We start from the raw sequence: 23,350 nt of genomic DNA, 5'->3' as shown, positions 1-23,350 counted from the left end.
AAATTCTCTGTTTTCTCATCTGTAAACTACAGAAATTGGATTCAACAACTTCTAGGTCTCTTCTAACTTGAAATCTATTGTTCTATAAGTGTGTGAGTCTAGAACTTGAGTCAACTTGACTCCAAGTCCAACTGACCACCTGTTGGGATACTATTGGGGTTTTTTCCCCCAAAAAACTAATTAATGAATAATTAGCAATCTTGTTTATACATTTTGAGTTCCAAATTCTCTCTCTCCCTCCAGCCCCTCCTCCACCCATTGATAATCAATAATAAATGTGAAATCATTAAAACAGATTTCCATATTAGCCATGTTGCAACAAAAAAAAAAGCAAGAAAAATAAAGAATCTGCACTCAGACTCCATCAGTTCTCTTTCAAGAGGTGGTGAGCATCTTTCATTATGAGTCCTTTGGAATTATCTTGGACCACTGTATTGATTAGAGTAGCTAAGTCTTTCATGGTTAATCATCATTACAACGTTACTGTTACCGTATTCAATGTTCTCTAGCTTCTACTCTCTTCACTTTGCATCAGTTTATATGTCTTCCCAGGATTTTTCTGAAACCATACTGCTCATGATTTCTTATAGCACAATAATATTCTATCACAATCATTTACCACAATTTATTCAGTCAATTCTCTATTGCTGGGCATCCCATCAACTTCCAATTCTTCGCTACCACAGAAAGAGCTGCTCTATTTTTGCACATACAGGTTCTTTTTCTCTTTCTTTGATCTCTTTGGTGTATAGACTTAGTGAAGGTATTGCTCAGTCAAAGGGTATGCACAGTTTTATAACCCTTTGGCCATAGTTCCAAATTGTTCTCCAGAATGGTTGGACCAATTCACAACTCTACCAACAATCATACCTATTTATCCATATCCCCTCCAGCATCTGTCATTTTTCTTTTCTGTCATTTTAGTCAATCAGTTAGTGTTTCCTCAGAGTTGTTTTAATTTACATTTCTCTAATCAGTAGTGATTTAGATCCTTTTTTTATATAACTATTAATAGATTTGATTTCTTCTTCTGAAAACTGCCCATTCACACCCTTTGACCATTTATCAATTGGAGAATGGCTCTTATTTTTATAAATTTGACTCAGTATTCTATATATTTCAGAAATGAGGCCTTTGACAGAGAAACTGGTTATAAAATTTTTCCCCAGCTTCCTGCTTTCCTTCTAATTTTGGCTACATTGGTTTTGTTTGTGCAAAGCCTTTTTAATTTCATATAATCAAAATTACCCATTTTATTTCTCATAATGCTCTCTATCTCTTGTTTGCTTATAAACTTTTTTCCTTAACCATAGATCTGACAGGGGCATTTTTCCATGCTCCCTTCCCCCAACTTGCTTATGATGTCACCCTTTATGTCTAAATCACATAACCATCTTGAACTTATCTTGGTATAGAGTATGTGGTGTTGGTATATGCCTAGTCTCTGCCAAACTGCTCTCCAGTTTTCCCTTATCTTGCCTATTTTATAGTTGAGAAAACTAAGACCCTGAGAGGTGATTAGATTGAGCCAATTTCACACAGCTGGTGAGTGTCAAAGGCAGGATTATACCTACGTCTTCTTCAGACCAAGGTTTAGCACCAGCTGCCTGTCAAAACAGGAGAGCTCATGACCACTGTGTTTCTCACCATGAAATACATTTGCAAAGTTAAAGCTATTTTTAGAGACAGATTTTTTTTTGATGAAGAGTAAAAAATACTTTTTTTAAAGTGTCTGTTGGAGATAGAGCCCTGTGCTAAGGAATTATGAAGACAGAGAGCCATACTTTCAAGGAGCTTATAATCTGATAGAGGAAAAGTTGTAGACAGAAATAATTTTATCTTGGTAGATAACACGTACACATATGAATATGTACTCTCTATACCTATATCTATTTGTCCATCCACTTATCTATCATCTATTTATCTATCTATCATGTCTATCTGTCTGTCTGTCTGTCTTTCTATTTATTCATCTATCTTTCCATCCATGTCTCCTCCTGGTCCACATACTTAGGAGAAGCAGTTTGGTACAATGCAAAGTGCTCTGGAGTCAGAAGCCCTGGGTTTGAATCCTGGCTCTGTCACTTTAGTTCTGGTGCTACTTTGGACAAGTCACTAACCTGATCTGGGTCTCAGTTTCTTCATCTGTGAAATGAGGTTGAACTACATGGCCCCTTCCAACCCCCTGGCACAGACCCTCATCACCTTCCAGCTGGAGTGTAGCAATGGCTACCTCAAGTCTCTCTGCACTCCAAGCCATTTCTCATTTGGCCACTAAATCGATTTTCCTAAATCAAAGGTCCAATCCTGTCACTCCCCTACTCAGTAAACTCCAGTCCCTTCCTTCTGTTAATTGTTTCCTATTTATCCTGCAGCTAGGTGGTGGCAATATAGATAGAGCACCAAGCCTAGAGTCAGAAAGACCTGAGTTCAAGTCACTTCACCCTGTTTGCCTTGGTTTCCTCATTGGTAAAATAAGCTAAAGAAGGAAATGGCAAACCACTTCAGTATCTCTGCCCAGAAAACCCCAAATGGAGTCAGAAAGAGTCTGATATGACCAAACATTTATCCTCCATATAGCTTGCTTTATACATATTTGTTTGCATGTTGTCTCCTCCATTAGATTGTAAGCTCCTTGAAGGCAGGGACTATCTTATCCCTTCAGTGTTTAGTACAATAAATACCTGGCAACCAGTAGATACTTAATCAATTTGATTGATTAATTGATTACAAATTAATTTATTATCTTACCAGTTGCCCTCAGGCAATTGGTAAGGCAGCTAGATGGTAGACTGGATAGGGAGCTGGGCCTGGAGCCAAGAAGTTGTTGTTTCATATTAGTCATATAGACTCTCTGTGATCCCATTTGAGGTTTTCTTGGCAGAGATACTGGGGCGGTTTGCCATTTCCTTCTTCAGCTCATGTTACAGATAAGAAACTGAAGCAAACAGGGAAAAGTGACTTGTCCAGGGTCACATAGCTAGTATGTGTCTGAGGCCACATTTGAATTCAGGTCCTCCTGACTTCAGGCCCAGCACTCTATCTACTGTACCATCTAGCTACCTCAGTTTCTTCAGCTATAAAATGGGCATAGTAATAGCACCTAATTCATAAGATTATTGTGAGGATCAAATAAGATAATATTTTAAAAGTGCCTGGCACATAGTAGGTGTTTCATAAATGCTTATTCCTTTCCTTTCTTCCTCCCTTCCTGGGTACCACCCAAATCTTTCTCACTTGACCAGGAAAACTAGGAAGCAGAACCACCAAACACTTGGAGTAGACGAAGTTGAAAGGCAAACTCAGCTGTACTCTGAGAGGCACTTTACCTACAGGGTGCATGGCTCTAAATGTACCCAAGAAAGTCTGGGGATCTTCTCTCTATGGAAATCCCTTTGCTTAGCAATTAACAAAAGTCTAGAGTGTTTTCCAAATTATGCAAGTTAAGAAATTCAATGTATTATAATTGCTAAATTATTCATTATGATAAAATTATAAATCACCAAACCTTTTTTGTCACTAAATCACACGATTATAATATTTTCACTGTAATTATAATTGGAGAGCTATACTGGTGTCGTGAACTGAAATCTGACTTTTGAGACAGAAAGGGAACCCTGGGTTCAAATTCCACTTTGGGCAGTACTGTCTTCCTGACCCTGGGCAAATTGCTTAATCCCTTAGCACCCTAGGCATCTTTCCAAAACTGTAAATTACAGAGGAAAACCAAGGATTAGAGGGGTTTTTTTTTGTTTGTTTGTTTTTGGCAAAGATACTGGGGTGGTTTACCATTTCCTTCTCTCTAGCTCATTTTACAGATGAGGAACTGAAGCAAACAGGGTTAAGTGACTTGCCCAGGGTCATAGTACCTGAGGCTGGATCCTCCTGAATCCAGGCCAGGCACTCTATCTACTGTGCCAGCTGGCTGCCTCAGTTTCTTCAACTGTAAAATGGATATAATAATAGCACCTACCTCATAGGGTTATTGTGAGGATCAAATAAGGTAATATTTGTAAAGTGCCTGGCACTTTTCCAGCATATGTCGAAACAGTGAAAAATTACCTAAACAAAGCTAAATAGCAAGAGAGGAGATCACTATTCAGATCAGCTGATGGGATGACCAGGGGCTTTGAGCGGGAATGTTGACTTCTCCTCTCTCTCTCTCTCTCTTTCTCTCTCTCTCTCTCTTCCCTCTCATTTTCTCTCATTTTTTTTCTAGATTTCCTCCTCCCTTCTCCTCCCCATCCCCTATGTCTCTCGGACCTTCTCCGTTTCCTTCCCTTTGTTCCAAACTCTATTTCTCCCTACTCTGTCCCATTCCTACTATCCCCCTTGCCTCTCTGTCTCTTTCTTGATCTTTTTCTGTTTCTATCCCTTTATTTCTTCCTCCCTTTTCTTGGCCACCCCCAAAGTTTCTCTTTCTGTTTCTCCTCCTCTGAGTTTCTCTGTCTCTCTCTTTGCCTTTCCCCTTCTCCCTGTCCAGTCTCCAATTTTCCCTTTTCCCTCCAATTCTCTCTCTCCCTCCCCACTCCCCCCTTTCCTCTCCCCCTCCCCTCTTCCCTCCTCACCTCCCTTTTACATGGGAGCCTGGCGTTAGTAACCCCAGAGGTCTGTTTGTGCCTGCCACGCAAGGCGGCCCGCCTGGTTGACTATTCACATCAGATGGTGTGAGCCCAGAGTTTTTCCAGTTTCCCACACTTCGGCCCCATTCATAGTGTTAAACTGTCAACAATAGAAGTGTGCCTGGGAGGCTCCAGAACTGAAAGCTAATGCCAGAGCTGCCATCTGGCCAGCACTCGGGAGAAAGAGAAAATGCCTTTCATCCTGGGGGCCCGGGCCAGCCCTCCTGGATTCCGCCGGCCATTGTGGCCAGCGGAGGCTGGCAGGATTGAAGCCCATTCATTTCATATTTCTCAGATCGGAAAATTGGATCAAAGCTTCCCTCATCCCTCCCGCCCCCAAAGACGCCTCCCATCTCCTCTCTCCTACACACACACCTCCTGCTGCGATCACCTGGACAAGCTGGAGGCTGGACCCTTAATCCCTAGCACACCTGGACGCTGCCACCTAGGCTACACCTAGGGAAATCCTCTTGGGTGTCAGACCGGGGAAGGAGGTTCTGGGAGCTTGCATCAGGCAGTGGACCCTGCCTTTAGTCATTTATGATCGAAGAATCAGATATTTTGGACTTTAGAACCCACTAAAACCAATCCTCTCAGATGAGGAAACTGAGGCACAGAGATGCTACGTGACTTTCTCAAAGTCACACAGCTATTAAGTGTCTAATACAGGGTTTCTTAAAAACCATTTTGTGTTGTTTTAAACAGATCCCCAAGGGGGTTCCATGAACTTGGATGAGAAAAAAGAAATTGTATCTTTATTTCAAAATAATTGGTTTCCTTAGTAATCATATGTAAGCCCAAAGGATCAATGCCACAAAAAATACAAGGACCTCTGGTCTAAGGGCAGGGTACAAATTCACCTTCAGACACTTACTAGCTATGTGACTCTGCATAAGTCACTCTCTACCTCAGATCCCTCATCTGTAAAATAGAAATAGCTACCTTGAAAGACTGTTGTGAGGATCAAAGGAGATAATATTTGTAAAGGTCTTAGCATAGTGCTTCACGTATAGTAGATGCTTAAAAAATACCCATTTCCTTTCTTCCTTCCTTCCTCTTTCCTTTCTCTTTCCTTTCTTCTTTCCTTCATTCTTTTCTTCCTCCCTCCTTCCCTTCCTTTCTTCCTTCCTCCTTCCTTCTTTCCTTCCTTCCTTTTCTTCCTCCTTCTTTCCCTCCCTTCCTTCCTTCTTTTCTTCCTCCTCCCCTTTTTTCTTTCCTTCCTCCTTCCTTCCTTCTTTCTTTCCTTCATTCTTTTCTTTGTCTCTCCTTCCATCTTTTCCTTCTTTCCTTCCTTCCTCCCTTCTTTCTTTCCTTCTTTTCTTCCTCCTTCCTTCTTTCCTTCCTCCAAGCCCAAATGCCCTATCCACTGCAGCACACCATCTGTGTAACCTCAGATGAGTCACTTCCCTTCTCATCTATAAAATGCAGGGGTTTGGATTCCTCGGCTTCTATTGTACCTCTATGCTCCCATGACCTTCCGTGTAACTTTGAAGGAAATGCTTCCCTTCAGTTTCCTTTTCTGTAAAATGAGGGGCTTGGATCACGGGACCTTTAAAATTCTTCCCAGCTCTAAGTATAGAATCCTATGTGTGACCTTGCTTGAGTCACACTGTCTCCCTGGCCCTCAGTTTCCCCATGTGTAAAATGAGGGGATTTGAACTAGGTGACTTACCAGGTCCCTTCCCTTTCCAAAGATATGCTTCCATTCTGATTATCTCAATAACTAGGCTTTTAGGGGATGATAAATGTGCACAGATGGCCCGAATTAAAATAAATAACCACCCCCCCACACATACATTATACTGTATGTATATATGTGTGTATATATGTATGTGTATATATGTGTGTGTAAAGCTTTCCAAAACATTTTCCTATCCACCATTTCATTTAATCACAGATTTAAAGCTAGAAGGGTCACCTTCTAATTCAATTCCCTAACTTTATAGAGGGAGAAACTGAGACCCAGGAAAGTTAATTAACTTTGTCAGGGTCACACAGTTAGTAATAGCAGACTTTCAATGTAATTCTTCCTAACTCCCAAATCCAAGGCCCTATCCACCAAACATGAGCAGCAGTACCACTGTACTACATAGAGGCAGCTCGGTGGTGCCATACATAATGCACAGAGCCCTGGAATGGGCATCGGGAAGACCTGAGTTCAAATCCAGCCTTGGACACTTACTAGCTGGGCAACCCTGGGCAAGTAACTTTAAATAAACTCTGCCTTTGTCAGTTTTCTCAACTGTAAAATAGGGATCATAACAACATTTACTTTGAAGGGTTTGGGGGAGGGTCAAATGTGATAATATTTGTAAAGCACTTAGCAAATGCTAGGTACTGCCCTTGTGACCTTGAGCAAGTCATTGTCCTTTTGGGTGCCTCACTTCTCCTCCTCAGTAAAATGAGGGGGTGTGGGGTAGATTCCATAACCTCTGTGCTGTCTCCCAGGTCTAGATCTCTGCTCCTCTACGTCACTTGGGACAGGTCACTTCCCCTCCCTGAGCCTCGGTTTCTTGATCTGTAAAATGAGAGAACTGGAGCAGATGGCCTCCAAGGTTCTTTTCTGGGTCTCCATCTATGTGATCCTATAATCCCAAGACTCGCCTGGACAGAGCTAGATATCTTGTTGTCCCTGGCACAGCCTTTGAGTACCCGCACTATGATGAAATATCATTAGAGGAGGACTTTACTGGAAGAATGACCGTGGAAATTATGCTTGTGTTTGCCTTAATCTCTTTGCTAATTCGAAAAGACAGCCAGGCTCATACCAGGCTTTATATCAAGGCTGTAACTGTCAACATCCATTCTCATGCCCAGAGCTGTGGATGGAGACGTGGAGGGGCTAGAGGCTGAAACAGCACTGACCCCAGGAGCTCTGTCCCCAGGAAGGAGGGCTGTGTGACTCTCCAAAAAGCAGTAAGCCCATCTCAGTTATCAACAGTTTCTTCCTCACTTTCTTAAGTTTAGACAATCAACAAAACAATATTGCGTTTGCTGATTTCCTAGGTGTCAATGTTCACACTGAAAATTTAACTATCAGCTCTACTGATTCAATATTAGCTGGCTCCATCATTGTTGAACTCTGAGAAGCTAATGGTCATTCATCCATTTAAAAAGAAAAGATTGTTATAATAACTGACTTTTCTAGAGCTTCAAGGCTTGCAATGTGTTTGGCATGCCTTCTCTCATTTGAATCAAGCCTGTGCATTGTAAACAGAATTGCTGCATTTTACAGATGAGAACACTGAGGCTAGAGTAGTGAAATCTGGTCGACTGAAGGAACTGGGGAGTAAAGACTTGAGTAGGACATGATAGCAATGTTCCGATGATTGAAGGGCTCTTATGTGGAGGACAGATTAGTCTGCTAATGCTTGGCCCTCAGACGACAGAATCTGGAGCAGTGAGCAGAAGTGACAAAAAGGGAAACTGAGGTCTGATGGCAGGAAGACCATTCTAATGATTAGCACTGGCCAAAGGTGGAATGAGTTCTCCTTTCTTAGTGGTCTTCCAGGAGAGGTTGGAAGATTGTTGGACAGGGATGGTCCCTAAGGTCCCATCCAACTTCAAAAATTCTGAAAGTCTATAAATGACTTGTCTAGGGTCATACAGCTAATCAGTGTCAAAGGTAGGTTTCGAAATCAGGTTGTTCCTACCTCCAAATCCCATTTTCTCCTACACCCATTGCCTCAGCACATTAGCTAATGTGCCAAGTCATAGAGCTAAGCCAGACTATTAGATTAGCCAGAAAGTACCTGGCACATTTTAACATACTCTGAAAATTTGATCTATTAATATTTACATTAAAATTATTAAGATACAAAAAGTGATAGAGTAGAAAGGGTACCAGGCTCCAAGGCAGGAGAACTGCCTTACAATCCTGGCTCTGACACTTACTAGTTGTGGGTGCTTTGAGCAAATCATTTAACTTTTCTGTCTCAGTTTCCTCATCTTCAAAATGGGATTAATAAAGTCTGCAAATCTACCTCGTAGGATGAGTGCTTTTTAAATTTTAAATCATTATGTAAATTTGGTGGATAAAGCACAAATGTAAGGTTAATTTTTTAACTTTTTGTGTATCACTGACCCCTTGGGCAGCCTGGTGAAGCCTATGGACTCTTTCACAGAGTCATGTTTTTAGATGCAGAAAAAAAAATTCAAAGAATTACAAAGGAAACCAATTCCATTGAAATATAGTTATCCATATAGGAATAGATTATACATATACATGCATACATGTGTGTATGTCTATATATAAAATGAGTTCATAGACCCCAGGGTTAGAGTCCCTGACATATATGATAGAAGACCTGGTTTCAAATCCTGCTTCAGCAACTTAACTAGCTGTATGATTCTGAGTAACACATTTTTCTGGTCCTCAGTTTCTTCATCTCTAAAATGAGAGGTTGGACCCAGTGATCTTAAGGACCCTTCCATTTTTAAATCTATGATATTCTTATTATTAACAATATATTTTAGAGGCAGCTAAGCGGTATGTTGGATAGAGCACAAACCCTAGAGTCAGAAGGACCTGAGTTCAAATGTGACTTCTGACACTTGACACTTACTACTTGTGAGACCCTGGGCAAGTCACTTAACCCCAAATGCCTCACAAACAACAACAACAACAACATGTTTTCACTGTCCTTTAAGGTTTTCCAGGGGTATCTAGGGAGCACTATCCACCAGGTTAGAGGGTTGGACCTGGAGCCAGGAAGATCTGAGTTCAAATCCAGCCTCAGACATGACTAGCTATGTGACCCTGGGCACACTAGGTACATTTAACTTCTGTTTGCCTCATTTTCCTCAACTGTAAAATGGGGATGATAATAGCACCAACCTCCTAGGGTTGTTGTGAGAATAAATGAGAATATTTGTAAAGCACTTAGCACTGTGCCTGGCACACTGTAGGTGCTATATAAATGCTTATTTCCTTCCCCCTTCCAAATTGTTGTTCAGTTGTGTTAGACTCTTTGTGACCCAACTCAGGGTTTTCTTGGCAGAAAAACTAAGGGTTTTGCCATTTCCTTCTCCAGCTCATTTTGCTGATGAGGAAATGGAGACAAACAGGGTTAAGTGACTTGCCCAGGGTCACATAGCTAGAAAGTGTCTGAGGCCAGCTGATATCAAGCCCAGTGCTCCATTCACTGCAGCCCCACCTAGCTGAACCCTCTCTCCTCCTGCAAGTACCTTCTGGCTAATTGAAGTTTCTGGATAATCAGAGAATCTGTTTGGAGAGTTGGAAGGGACATCTTGTCCAGCTTATGATAATAACAGTAACAGATACCCTAGGGAGCAAGAGAAGGCAGCATTTTGGGGATTTGGCGTTGGAGCCAGGAAGACACAAGTCTAGTCTGGCCTCAGATTGTGTTGGCTCTGTGGCCCTGGAGGAGTCAGCCTTTGAGTGCCCTAGACAACTCTAAATTATTTAACCCCAATTGCCTCAAAAAAAAAAAAAAGTTTCACTGTAGCTACTCTTACTCCTGTTTGCATTCACTTTGGGTTTCCTTGATAAGGTTTGAAAGAGAAACCAGGCTTATCAGCCACACAGTGACAAATGATGGAGTGTGGGTGTGGGGGCACACCCTACTTTCTAAACTCATTAGATCACCACTGTTTCTTCCACTATAAAGAATAGCCCAAAGATGGGAGACATTATAGTACAGAAAGTATTATATTATACAAATATTATCATATTATGCAATAATATAAAAACATATCATATAATATATATACAATATAGCAAGAGAATTGAGTTAAGGGTTCGAGGTGGGAATCCCAGCTCCGTCATCTGTTACTTGTATGATCCTGGTCACACCATGTGTTCTTTCTGAGCTTCAGTCTTCTAAGCTGTTGGGATGATCTCTGATGTTCTTTCCAACTTAAAAAAAAAGTCCTTTTATCCACTATGATCCAAGATTATAGAATCTGGCCTTGGAAGACCTGGGTTTGAATGAGCTATCTGTGTGACCTTGGTCAAGTTGAAATTCTTTTCCAGGCTTCAGTTTCCTCCTTCTTAAAATGAAGGGGTTGGACTCTTGCACCTCAGAGGTCTAGGTCCAAGGTCCAATGCACAGGAGAAACCAGTCTTTGGTTCCTGATCTTTATCAAGCTTGAAAGAGGACAGTATGGGCTCTCATCTATCACCCTCTCCCCCTAGGGCAGGGATGTGGTACCAATTTTAATGAATTACAAGACAGCCCCATTCTGGACTCTTGAAATCTGTACTTGGAATCCCTTTGGGCCTTCCCCAGTCTTTCACCTCCAAAGCCTAATGGACTCAGGTCTATTCACGACTGACCTACAAGCATTTATTAAGCAAAACCATCCCTGCCCTCAAGGAGTTTACATTCTAATGGAGAGTTGTTGTCAATCTTTTCAGTCTTTTCCAACTCTTCATGACCCCATTTGGGGTTTTCTTTGCAAAAGTGGTTTGCCATTTTCTTCTCTAGCTCATTTTACAGATGAAGAAGCTGAGGCAAACAAGGTGAAGTGATTTACCCAGAATCACACAGCGATGAGTATCTGAGGTCAGATTTTAAAGAAGAGTCTTCTTGACTCCAGGCCCATCACTCTACCCACTGCACTATCTAGCTACCCAGACTCCTTTCTACCAGGAGCAAAAATCAGTGAGTTCCCCTTCCTTGGAGGTTTTCAAAACCAAGTTGGGTAATCACTATTGAATATGCTATAGTGGAGATTCCTTTTGGATATGAGGTTGGATTTTTTGGTTGCTGACGTCCCTTGAATCTCAAATTCTGTGATGCCTGTTCAACATTCTCCCTGACTGTCCATCAGTCAGACAGTCCATATGAGTTGGGTTGAGTTTTTTTTGCTTTTTGGTGTTTGTTTGTTTTTTCCCCAGCAGTGAGGATGGGTCAGCCAGAGTAATTCACACTTTATCACCTAATGCAGGGGTGGGGAACCTGTAGTCTCAAGGTCCTCTAGGTCCTCAAGTGCGGCCCTTTGAATCCAAACTTCACAGAATGCCCTTAATAAAAAGATTTGTCCCATAAAACTTAGATTGAGTCAAAAGCCCTCACCATAGGATCTAGAAGGCCTTGAGGGTGTAGGTTCCCCACCCTGACAATGTCTTCACATTGACATTCCAGGTGGGGAGAATTGACCTACTGGGAAAGGATCTAGGCTCATTCTGTGAGCTACCATTAGGGGGTCAGTTTGAGTCTGCAATTACATTTTGGGGGACAGGGAAGCCATCAGTCTGTGGCCAAGGTAAGGGGTCAGGCTGTAGCCAGGAGGAGGGAACCGGTTTGTGGTCACAATGGTGATCAGTCCCTGGCTGGGGTTTGAGGTCAGTCTCTGGCTTAGGAATAGACACCCCCTCCTTTTTATCCCCCATTGAACTTAATTGTTCCACATAGGGCTTGAAGCTACCCTGGCTTTGGCCTGCTTTGGGCTTATGTTTCACCTAGGACATAGGAAATGACCGGTGACTGGGCCAGCCGGTATGTGGACTCCTTGGTAAAAGGAGAAGCAGATAACCCTGACTCCAATAAGGAAATGCTGGAGCCAGTGGTGCACCTGGAAGCTTCCAGGGGCCCCTCTTGGTTCTCTCCTCAGATTAGCCATAGCTGGAATCCTATCCCAGGGCTTAGGGGAGGGAGAGAAATGGGCAAAAAGAAAGAGAAGCAGGAGCAAAGTACTGAGGCTTAGTCACAGTAGCCTATAACAACTTTCCCAAGAAAGCTGAGATAGCCAAGCTAGGGAAGATTTGCTGGGACTAATCCAATTTGGGAAGCATTTATTAAGCACCTAATATATGCCAGGCACTGTAGAGATACAGATCAAGACAAAAGTCCCTACCCTCACAAAGTCTATATTCTGCTGGGGAGGGGGAAGAACACTAAGTATGCAATATGTATATTTAAACAAATTCAAAGTAAAGGGATTTGTCCACCACTAATATCTGTGGGAATCAAGAAAGGCTTCCCATAAGGGATGGTACTTGAACTAAGTCTTTAATCTTCCAAGAGGAAGAGATGAATAGGGAGAGCATTCCTGCTGTGGGTAGAGCACTGGGCCTGAAGTCAGGAAGACTCCTCTTCTTAAGTTCAAATCTGACCTCAGACACTAGCTGTGTGACCCTGGGCAAGTCACTTAACCCTGTTTGCTCAGTTTCCTCATCTGTAAATTGAGCTAGAGAAGAAAGTGCCAAATCATTCCAGTATCTTTGCCAAGAAAACCCCAAATGGGGTCACAAAGAGGAAGAGTCAGACAGGACTGAAAAAATGATTGAAATTCTAGGTGTGGGGAACAGCTTGTGCAAAGGCCTGGAGGTGGGAAATGGTATGACTTATACTAGGGCAGGTAGAAGGGCAGCAAATAGATCCAGCAGTCATTACTCTGGAGGCAATTCGCAACCAATTTACCATGCCTTAATAGTTGCTGTCTCCTTTGTCCTTCTAAAGGCATGGATTGACCAGGGAGTGTTCTTCAGAACTTTGGGAGAGGTTGGCTGGAACATGGTACACATGAGGTAGAATAATATATAATATCCTGAAAGGATTATCCAATACCAGATGGTAAAGGGTTTTGAGTACCAAATAGAGGCACTATGTGTTTTATCCTAGAGGTAACAGGGAGCCACAGAAGTATTATCTACAAAGTTGGGCACCACAAAGTGGAATTTATAGATGATGACTGCAAGTCCAAGGGGACAGAGAGTAGGGGGCCAGTGGAAGAGTCCAGCAGACTAGAACCTTCTCAAAATCATAGAAGGCTGGTTCTGTATGGTAGGGAAAGGACAGCTGAGGGCATATAAGGAAGGGCTAGTTGACCAAATCACTATGGAATCTCTTCTTTAAAAGGTGGGAGGACATTTTTTTTGTATGTGTGATTTTTGATTGGGCATTTGGGGTTAAGTGACTTGCCCAGGGTCACACAGCTATTAAATGTCAAGTGTCTGAAGCTGGATTTGAACTTCGGTCCTTCTGACTCCAGGGCTGGAGCTCTATCCACTGTGCCACCTTGCTTCCCCCGAGGACATTCTTAACGGATAGATTTCAGCAGGTCTGTGAACTTAGATGGGAAAAAAAATTCATCTTTATTTTCACTAACCTCTAACCAAAATTGGACATTTCCTTCAATTATTTAAAAATATTATCCTAGGTGGCATAGTGGATAAAAGACTGGCCCTGGGTAGTCAGGAGGACCTGATTTCAAATCCAACCTCAGATATTTACTAGCTGTGTGACCCTGAGCAAATCACTTAACCCTTATTGCCTTAAAAAAAAAAAAAGTTAAAAAAAAAACACATTATCCTGAGAAGGCTTCCATAGGAGTCATGAGATGGCCGGAGGATGCATGACACAACACAGTTAAGTACCCCTATTCTAAAAGAATCGGGGAGGCTGGGACTGAATCACAGCTCTGCCACCTGTGTGACTTTAGACACGTCACTTCTCTCGGGGCTTCAGTTTCCTCCTCTGTAAAATGAAGGGGTGGCTAGCCAATTTCTAGGGTTCCTTCCAATTCTCAAATCCTATGATCTTATAAAAATGGAACCAATGTCAACAAGTCCCTAGCGCAGAAAAAGTCTGAAAAGGCAGCAACCTTTTCCTACCTCAACCCCTCTCACCGCTGCCAAATAGTCCAGCCCTGATCCCAAGTAATCAGAGAAGGGAAGCCCAAAGATAGTGCTGACAATCCATCCATTCAGGATTCCTGGGTTAACGTCAAAGAGTGTTTCATGTCCAAATGAAAGATGCGCTTCATCGGCTTAACCCTCCCCCTTCCCCTCCACACACACTCCGCTTTTTTTTTTTTAAGTAAGTGGGTGGCTAGGGAATTGGGGAGGGAGGAAGGGAGGGGGAAGCTACTCCTTCCTGCTCCCCCCCCATCTCCCCTCCCTCCAACCTTCTCCATGCAGCTTCCCCAGGCCTGGGAAAAGGCGACATATTGAGATGTTCAGCTCCCAACTTGGGGCCCGGCGGTAATTAAAATGATGGCCCATGCTTTCCCACCGTCCCTGCCCATCCCGCCAAAGCTCAGTTCTATTGTCCAGCGGCCTCCCCAGTCCACCTGCTCCCCCGGGAGCAGTCATTACTCCCCAGGCAATTCACAACCAATTTACCATGGCGTAATAGATGCTGTCTCCTTTGTCCTTCTAAAGGCATGGATTGGCCGGGGACTGTGGGAACCTCGGAAGATCTCTGGCCCCATGCATTTGTATGCGGCTCTCAGGGTATAAATAGAGGGGGCTCTGGCTCTGAGTCTGCATCCGATAGGAGCCTAAGCTCAGAACTGAATCTTCGTCTGTCTCTATTCCCTAGTATCCTTCCAAAAGCCATGGCCCCCAACGCTATTTCCATGGACATTCTCACTCCTAAAGAGAAAAATCGAGTAAGTATCCCCTCCTACAGTGGCCTTCCTGTGGCGTATTTTGCGAGGTGGACATTGGATTTCCTAACTTGCGGGATGAGAATGGGTCCACTCATTTCTCTTTTCCCTCTCTCCTAACAGCTGAGGAAGCCGGTGGTGGAAAAGATGCGCCGGGACCGCATCAACAGCAGCATCGAGCAGCTGAAACTGTTGCTGGAGAAAGAGTTCCAGAGACACCAGCCCAACTCAAAGCTGGAGAAGGCTGACATCCTAGAGATGACCGTCAGCTACCTGAAACACAGCAAAGGTGAGTGCTTGGTGTGAGCTGCTAAATTCCCAAACCTATGATCCAAGGAGCATATGGTTTTCTGATTCACTTGTGGGTTGGTTGTCTATACCTCTAACCTCATCTTTTTTCCCCTGCAGCTTTTGCATCTTGCCCCAAGAGCTTGCAACAGGACTACAGTGAAGGTTACTCTTGGTGCCTCAAAGAAGCAGTCCAGTTTCTGACCTTGCACTCGGCCAACACAGACACCCAGATGAAGCTGCTTTATCACTTCCAGCGGCCACAGGCGTCTCTGACCACTATTCAAGACTTGAAAGCACCTTCCTCCTCTCCCTTGTCCCCTGCTGCCTCGACCAAGCCAGCCCCTGGACAGTCACCTTCTGGCAGTAGCCTCTGGCGGCCCTGGTAGGACCAGGAGGACTCTGAATGGTGGGGACCCATGCTTACTAGATCCAGAGGAAAATCCGGACTTGCTTTCCAAGTCTCTGGCTCCTCTAGAATGTAGAGCAAAATGCTTTGTCCCTTTCCTTTATAGAGCACTGAGTGCTCCATTTTTTTATCTTTCCCTTCTCATCGAAGGATATTGATTCTCCTTGCCTAGTCTATTGGGTCAGAGAGAGGGCCATTCTAAAAGAATGTAAAGTAATGTTCCTTGAGGGATGACTTGACTGTTGGGCCAATCTTCCATGAAGAAGGCTTAATATTATCTAACCTGATTAATCAAGGTTGCGATGTGTTGGTCTGTACCCCAGCAACAGTAACTTCAGCAAGTTTGTCCACATTGTGGTACCAGAGGGGTCCTAGAATTCCATTAGCACATGCGGGGGTATGCTGAGAAAAGTGACAGTCCCCCATGGGACCCATTGTAGAGGGCATCCTTCAGGGCATGTGCCAATTTCAAGTAGAGTGTGCAGTGCTGTGGGGCAGATAGACCAGTGTTGATGCCTTTTGCAAAGGCAGTACCCAGTGCATATCCTTATAGGAAAGAAAGTAACAACTATTGTTGTTTTTATGATGGATGTATTTATTAGAAGCCTTTCCAGGAAAGGCCACTGTACAAATTATATTTCAGGGGTGGGATTTGTATGTTTTGAGGGTGGGATAATTAGGGGAAGGGGAGGGGAAATGAAATGTCTGTTATGCTCCTAAAAGGATTCAGATTGTTGCCCAATGTGGAGGGCGTAGAATTTGTAATCAGCATTCAAAGCTGTCACTGGACAGCATGTAGAAATGGTCTGCATGCTGGAAATGCAAATAAATCTTTCTTCATGATCAATCTTTTCAGTGATTTACTGGTTTATCTGTAGTGGGAAGACTGGGAGAGCAGTAGTCCTTGGGCTCTGAAACTCAAGGTACTTGGGGGGCCCTCTGACTCGGGGTGCATTAATTAGCAAGGGGAGGGTGGAATAAACCCAGTTAATCAGGTCCTACTGTTTTTTGTTTTTTTTTATAAGAGAACAAGGAAGTTAAATCAACTTTATCAGAAACCTTGCTGAATCAAAGGTGTTGGGGAAGATGCAGGCACAGCAAGTTGTCCGCCCCAAACCTGAATCCTGACCTCCACCAGTCAGTGGACAGACTAGACATCCCCATTCTCACCTTAGGAACTAGAGTACTAGATTCAGCCGGAGAAGACCTATCTCACAAGATAGCCATTGGGCTATCTCTTAAATCTAAGTATGATAGCTGAAATTTATATTGTGCTTTAATTTGCTCTGAGTACTCGGAGCAGATATCTAGTTTCGGAGATAAGGAGTAGAAACTAGCTTTTCTTTGGCTCTTCATCTGTATCCCCAGGGCTTTAGCACTGCCCACTGTTCTACTGCTCATAGTAGGAGCTTAATAAGTGCTCATTGTTGAGTTGACTAAAAGCCTGGGACTTAGCTAATAATACTACATTGGCTTTTGTTTTCTGTACCTGGGCCCATGATTTCATTGATAAATCAAGAAACCAATCAATACAGGTCAGCACCTACTCTGCAGTCATTCATAGTTTACTTATGCTATTAAGAGGTTAAGTGACTTTTGTGATTAGGGTCAAGCAGCCAGTAGGTGTCAAATCTCCCAGAATTTTGAGGCTGGCTCTATTCTGTTACATAGTCGTATCATCATCATCAATAATGGCTAAAAACAGCTGACCTAAACTTTAATTTTTTTTTGAGTTGCAAATCATTTTCTTCTAAGCCTCAGTTTACCCATTTGTAAAATAGGGTGGTAGGACTAGAGTAGAGGTTCTTAATCGTTTCTGTGTTCTGGACCCTTTGACAGCCTAATAAACGTGATGGACCTCTTCTCAGAATGTTTTTTTAATGCACAAAATGCAGAGGATTACAAAGGAAATCTACAATATTGCACTACAATTATCAAAATATTTTTAAAAAACAAGTTCATAGGCCCCCCTGGATCAGAGTAATATCTAAGCTCCCTTTCTGTAATGCTTCCTATGAGTCAGGAAAGCAGAAACAGTCACCTGCCTATTTTGTGTCCAGAAAAAGTTTGTACTCAGAACTGTTTGATTTTCTATTTAAAAGTGTAATACAGAGGAAAGAGTGTTGCCTATGGAATCAGAGGATCTTTGTTCAAATCCTACCTCTCCCAATTACTACCTTGTGTGATTTTGCTTAAGTTGATTAACCTTTCTATGCCTTAGTTTCCTTGTCTGTAAAATGAGAGGAGCTGGATTTGATGACTTTTTCCCTTCCTTCCTCCCTCCCCTTTTTCTTTCCTTCCTCCCTCTCCTTTTTCCTTCCTTTCTTCCTTCCTCCCTTCCTCCCCTTTTTCCTTCCTTTCTTCCTTCCTTCCTCTCTCTTTTTTCCTTCCTCCCCTTTTTCCTTCCTTCCTTCTCTCCTTTTTTTTTCCTTCCTTCCTCCCTCTCCTTTTTCCTTCCTTTCTTCCTTCCTCACTCTCTCCCCTTTTTCCTTCCTTCCTTCCTTCCTTCCTTCCTTCCTTCCTTCCTTCCTTCCTTCCTTCCCTCCCTCTTATCTCCAGGTGAGACTAGCAATCAGTGCAAGAATTCAAAGTTAGCACTAAAACCTCCATCAGCTGACTTTTAACCCACTGTGCCTTCCACTGCACTAGATTGCTTTACTTTGGACCTCTGTTTTCTCATCCATAAAATAGAAGAAATAAAACCCACACTGCCTGCCTAACAGTGATATCGTAAGAAAAGTATAATGTAAATGTCAAAAGATGGGCTCTGGTACCCTCTTGCTTTTGCTTTGTTTTTACTGTCCCTTTTTGACCTTCCTTCAGCATCTGGCACAGAAGTTCTGCCAAGGGGCAGATGCTCATCCTTGTGGACAGTAAATAAATGCTTGGTGATTGAATGATCTTTTTTTTAAAGAATGAATGGGCACTCTGTCTCAACATCAGAGTGTTGATTCAGAACCTGTTTACAGTGGACATCAAGACATCTGATCAGCTGAAAAGAAAAATCCAGGCATTTCATTTTGGGAAGGAAGTTTTGAGTGAGTTTGACATCAGGTAACAGACTCGAGCAGTTCCCTAGACTTCAAGTTCAATATGTTAGTCAATCATAGGATATGCGCAAAAAATAAAAAAGAACATTACAATTAAATGAAGCTTGTGTATGAACAAAATACAACTAGGATTCTCAGAAGGGAAGTAGTTGATTAGGAGGAAAAAATCTCCACATCAAAAATTTCCAATAAGGACTTTATATCCAATATGCAGAGGGAACTGAGAAAAATATACAACCAATAACCATTGCCCATTGAATAAATGCCCATAACATATAACAGACAGGTCTCAAAAGAATTATTGCACCCTATTAACAACTATCAAAAAAAAAGATTACTCCAAATCTCTAATAATAGATTTGCAAATCAAAAGAAATCTGAGGCTTCACCTCACACTTAGCAACCTAGTAAAGATAACAAAAGAAGAGTCATTGTGGGAGGGGCCGGGGAAAAACAGGCACACAAAGACACTGTTGCCAGAGCAATGGATTGAGAAAAGGACTCCAGAAAGCAATTTGGAATTACTCTTAAGAAAATGTCTAAGATGTCCACAGATCCCACCGTTAGGCATATCTACCACAGAGGTCAAAGACACAAAGTGTCATGTGTACCAAGATATTTATAGAAGCACTTTTTGCCATGGTAAAAAATTGTAAACAAAGAATAGCTAAGCAAATTGTGGTACGTTCATGTGATCGAATATTCCATCACTGCAACAAATGAAGCTTATGAAGAACAGAAAAAATCTTGAGAAGACTTACGTGACCTGATGCAGAGAGAAGTGAGCAGAGCCAAAAATAATACCCAATAATGGAAATGGAAAACTCGATAACAACTGAAATTGAATGTAATCCAATCATAATGACTAAGGTTGCATGGGGTAAGAGTTATAAGAAGACACCTCCCTTAGACCTCTCCTTCTTTAAGGAAGGGAGGGAGGTGCTCTTCTCTAAGGGTAACAAATGCTCTCTAACTTGGTTGCTGCCTTGCATGTTTCGCTGAATTGCTTTTTCTCTTGCAGTCTCTCTCTTTTTTAAAATTCATCATTACAAGTATATTACTCCCTCTGGGCTTACTCTCCCAGTTCCCACTGGCACTGACAGCTTGAGTCCCCAGAGTGTAGCTAACTACTTCTTCCCTGAGGGTTCGAGGAGTAACCTTGAGAGTCTGAGAGTTTTTCTAGGACTGTCACCCAGGACCCCCCATATGGTGTGTTCACCATTGATTGTCAGCCTTAATTAACTCCTAGAAAGTAGTATTTACTAAGCAGGTAGAACAGGTTTGTTTGCTCAATCCTTCTGCAAGTCTGGGACATTCTCTCACAGTAATACACAGGGTTCATAATGAAAGTAAACTGCAGCAGAGAGAGACAGTCCATGTGGCAAAGGGGTAACTCTCTTCTAGATACTGAAAGTCCTTTTGGAATCGTGATGAAGGGTTTAGCCCTCTGTTGGGCTCTGAGGGTCAGTGCTCTGTTGGAGTCCTGAAGGCTGTCTTTCCTCAGTATCTCTAGTTTGTCCCTGCTGTGTCTCTTAGCTCCTATGTACACACTGCCTTCATCCACAGATGCTCTGGGTTCAATGGTATGTGTGCATATGGAAAGTCCCAATCTTCTCAACTCTTAAAATTCACCACTGGTCTCCTCCCACCCCTTAAAGGGCAATTCTCTCAACTACTAGACTGACTTATTGCTGGAATGCTCTATTCTCTACTGGTTTATTAGGATATAGGATATCTATACACATATACGTGGGTATAGGCTCAAAGGTATATCTATTTCTTTCAGCCAATGGCAAAGCATTTCCTGTGTGGTGTCATGAATGATCAAAGTCCTTCTGGCCTCCCCTACTGATTAAAGACTTGTTCACAGGTGGTTTACACTTTTAATTAATTGATTCAATAGAGATGCCTAGTCCTTCTGTAATTACATTAATTTAGATAGGAGAGTGTTCCACACATTCTCCTGCCCTCACATAAGGAAATGCTTTCTGGGTAGGAGAGGAAGAAGGATATATTTGGAAATGAAAAAGATATAAAAATAAAAGATAGCAATGAAATTCAATAAAAAATAGAACCCCAAAATGAAGTCAATCTTGATCTGCTTTGAAAAAGGTGCTATAGCCAACATGAGGGAAGGGCTAATTATGTTGCCCTTTCTCCTAGTTAGAGCATGTGTCAAGTCTGTGTTCAATTGTAGGTGCCCAATTTTAGGAAGAGCATTGATAAACTGGAAAGACTCTAAGAAAAAAAAAATTCTTAATGATTAAAGTCATCACAAGCCATAAGGATTTTTGCAGAGAGGATTTTTGTACAGGTACAACTGCTGAGCTCCCCTCCACCTCTCTAATTGACTTAATCTTGAATCCTGGAACCATCGCATTAGACAATCATCTAACCTTGCTCTCTTCCCTGTTTCCCCATCTGCAAAATGGGGATAATTAAGGATGTTTGCCTCTACAGATGTAGAAGGACTCTTGCCTAGTATGTTAGACGCTTAATAAATGCTTGCTAATTGACTAGCTGATGAGATAAATGAATTTTAAAGTATTTTGTAAACTCTAAAGCTTTGTAAAGTCCTTGGACCTGTCCAAAAGTGGGGATAGGAAACCAGGAAAGTAGTGAGCTCCGGGTCACCAGGGACCATCAAGCAAAGGCCACTTTGTTAACCACTTGTCTGGGATCGTGTAGAAAGGATTTTGTGCACATGCTGTTTCTCCCAGTAGAATGTAAATTCCTTGAGAGCAATAACAAATGACAAGCATATAACACACAATAGGTGCTTAGTAAATACTATTAAATCGAATTCATGTGATCATAGATATGATGGTATTCTAAAAGTCAGCTCATCCACATCCTCCCTCATTTTACAGAGGAGGAAACTGAGGCTTAGAAGGGTGAGGTGACTTGCCCAAGGTCACGAAGGGAGTAAATGACACCCTGGGGACTGAGGGGAGAGGAAAGGAGACCATTTCAATCAGTAACAGAATCTCAGGTAAGGAAGGAACCTTAGAGGCAGCCTGATTCCACTTGTATGTGACCAAGATAAGGCAGCAATGGTACAGTGGAAAAACACTGGATTTTGGGGGTCAGAGGACATGGGTTCAAATCCCAGTTCTACTTAGTTGCTTCACTTCTCTGTGCCTCAGTTTCTCCCTTTGTAAAATTCAGGGGTTTGACAGGATAGTCCCTCCTTGAGGGTCCTTCCACAGCTCTCAGTCTATAACTTCGGTGTCCCCCGAAGGGGTTTGAGGGTTTGGGGGCCTCACCCCAGGGCTGGCCAAAGTCAGGTAGAGTCGCCTCGGGCTTTAGGAAGGAGAAAGAATAGGGAGGCAGCTTGCCTGGCAGGGCCTCATTAGCATAAACTATTCGATGAGGGGGTGGGATCCTATTAAGATTCAAACACATGCGCATATATTTGCATGGCTGATGAGGCTGGCCAGGCAGATTCAAAATGGCGGAGTGTGGAGCGAGCGGTGGCGGCAGCAGCGGGGACAGCCTGGACAAGAGCATCACCCTCCCTCCCGACGAGATCTTCCGCAACCTGGAGAATGCCAAGCGCTTCGCCATAGACATAGGTAGCGGGGGCTCTGAGGGGCCCGAGAGCGGGCTGGTGTGGACTGGGCCGGGGCTGTCCGTCCCCGGTACCGGTGAACTAGGGGGAGGTGGGGGACGGACGAAGGGCGGGGGGAGGAGGAGAGGCAGGGAGGGGGGAGCTCGGTGGCAGGGTAGCCGCAAGGCCTCCCGGGATCTGTAGTTCTCCCGGCGGCCTCCGGGCCTGCTGCGGGGGCGCTACGGGACTACCGATCCCAGGAGGCCCTGCTGCGGGCTGGGAGAGCGAGGCACGGCGGGAAATGGAGTCCTCGATCCCGCACCCTCGGGGCTGGAGAGCGGCTGGGAGACTACAAGCCCCGGGAGGCTGCAGGGCTGGCCCGGCCTGGCCCGGGCTGGCCGGCCGTGCGGGACCTGGCGGGAGGGGGGGGTGGCCGAGCTAGGGGTGGGGGAGGGAAGAGGTAAACAACTGTCCGCTGGAATCCCGGAGGGGTCCTCCACTCCGACCCCCCCTTCCGGGGTCCCTCAACCCCCCCCCCTCGCCCCACCCCCCGGTACTCCACATCTACCCCCTCCAGGGTCCCTCACCCCACCCCCCTCTCCTCACACCGCGAGGTCCTTCCTCCCCCACCCTCAGCCGTGGCCCTTCACACACACCCCTCCTTCACCATCCTCCCCATCACCCTCTGCTCCCTCTTCACCCCCCAGGCCTTAACCCACCCCCAGTCCTTCACCCCCTTCCCATCTCACACAGCCGGGGCCTTCAAACACACCCGCCTTCACATATACCCTCCCCCCAGGTCCTTCACCACCTTCCCCCCCGCATCCCCCGGCCCGGGCCCTTCACCCGCACCCTCAGGGTCGGGCCACTATTCCCCACTTCACCCCCTCCCCCATCACCCTCCCTTCCCTCTTCACCCCTCAGGCCTTCACCCATCCCCTCACCCCCGGTCCTTTACCCCTTCCTCCTCTCACACAGCAGGGGCCTTCAAATACACCCCCTTTCACATATACCCACTCCCTAGGTCCTAAACACCCCCCCCCCCCCCCCCCCCCCCCCCCCCCCCCCCCCCCCC

General features: G+C 43.9%; 2 protein-coding genes across 2 annotated transcripts in view; both read left to right on the top strand.

Moving 5' to 3' along the window:
* The first annotated feature begins 14,817 nt into the window (after positions 1–14,817).
* On the top strand, positions 14,818–16,298 carry HES5 (hes family bHLH transcription factor 5). The gene is made up of 3 exons (XM_027855410.1): positions 14,818–14,981; positions 15,102–15,267; positions 15,387–16,298. The coding sequence occupies exons 1-3, from the start codon at positions 14,928–14,930 to the stop codon at positions 15,653–15,655; spliced, it is 489 nt and encodes a 162-aa protein (XP_027711211.1). The 5' UTR covers positions 14,818–14,927; the 3' UTR covers positions 15,656–16,298.
* A 5,871-nt stretch (positions 16,299–22,169) lies between these two features.
* PANK4 (pantothenate kinase 4) overlaps positions 22,170–23,350 on the top strand; it is a 44,641-nt gene continuing 43,460 nt past the window's right edge. Inside the window, exon 1 of the mRNA XM_027855409.1 lies at positions 22,170–22,300. Within this exon, the coding sequence (XP_027711210.1) occupies positions 22,177–22,300 (124 nt within the window). The 5' untranslated portion in view covers positions 22,170–22,176. The remainder of the gene's footprint in view (positions 22,301–23,350) is intronic.

This window comes from Vombatus ursinus, unplaced genomic scaffold, assembly GCF_900497805.2.
Source record: "Vombatus ursinus unplaced genomic scaffold, bare-nosed wombat genome assembly UNPS02010822.1, whole genome shotgun sequence".
NCBI lineage: Eukaryota > Metazoa > Chordata > Mammalia > Diprotodontia > Vombatidae > Vombatus > Vombatus ursinus.
The sequence above is the reverse complement of the archived record's forward strand: the minus strand, read 5'-3'. Positions and strand labels throughout refer to the sequence as shown.

Excerpts from the sequence above, each read along its gene's own strand:
- HES5 (XM_027855410.1), top strand. The coding sequence starts at position 14,928 with ATGGCCCCCAACGCTATTTCCATGGACATTCTCACTCCTAAAGAGAAA. Across the intron at positions 14,982-15,101 it reads CTCCTAAAGAGAAAAATCGA|CTGAGGAAGCCGGTGGTGGA; the intron begins GTAAGTATCCCC and ends CTCTCCTAACAG. Across the intron at positions 15,268-15,386 it reads CTACCTGAAACACAGCAAAG|CTTTTGCATCTTGCCCCAAG; the intron begins GTGAGTGCTTGG and ends TTTCCCCTGCAG.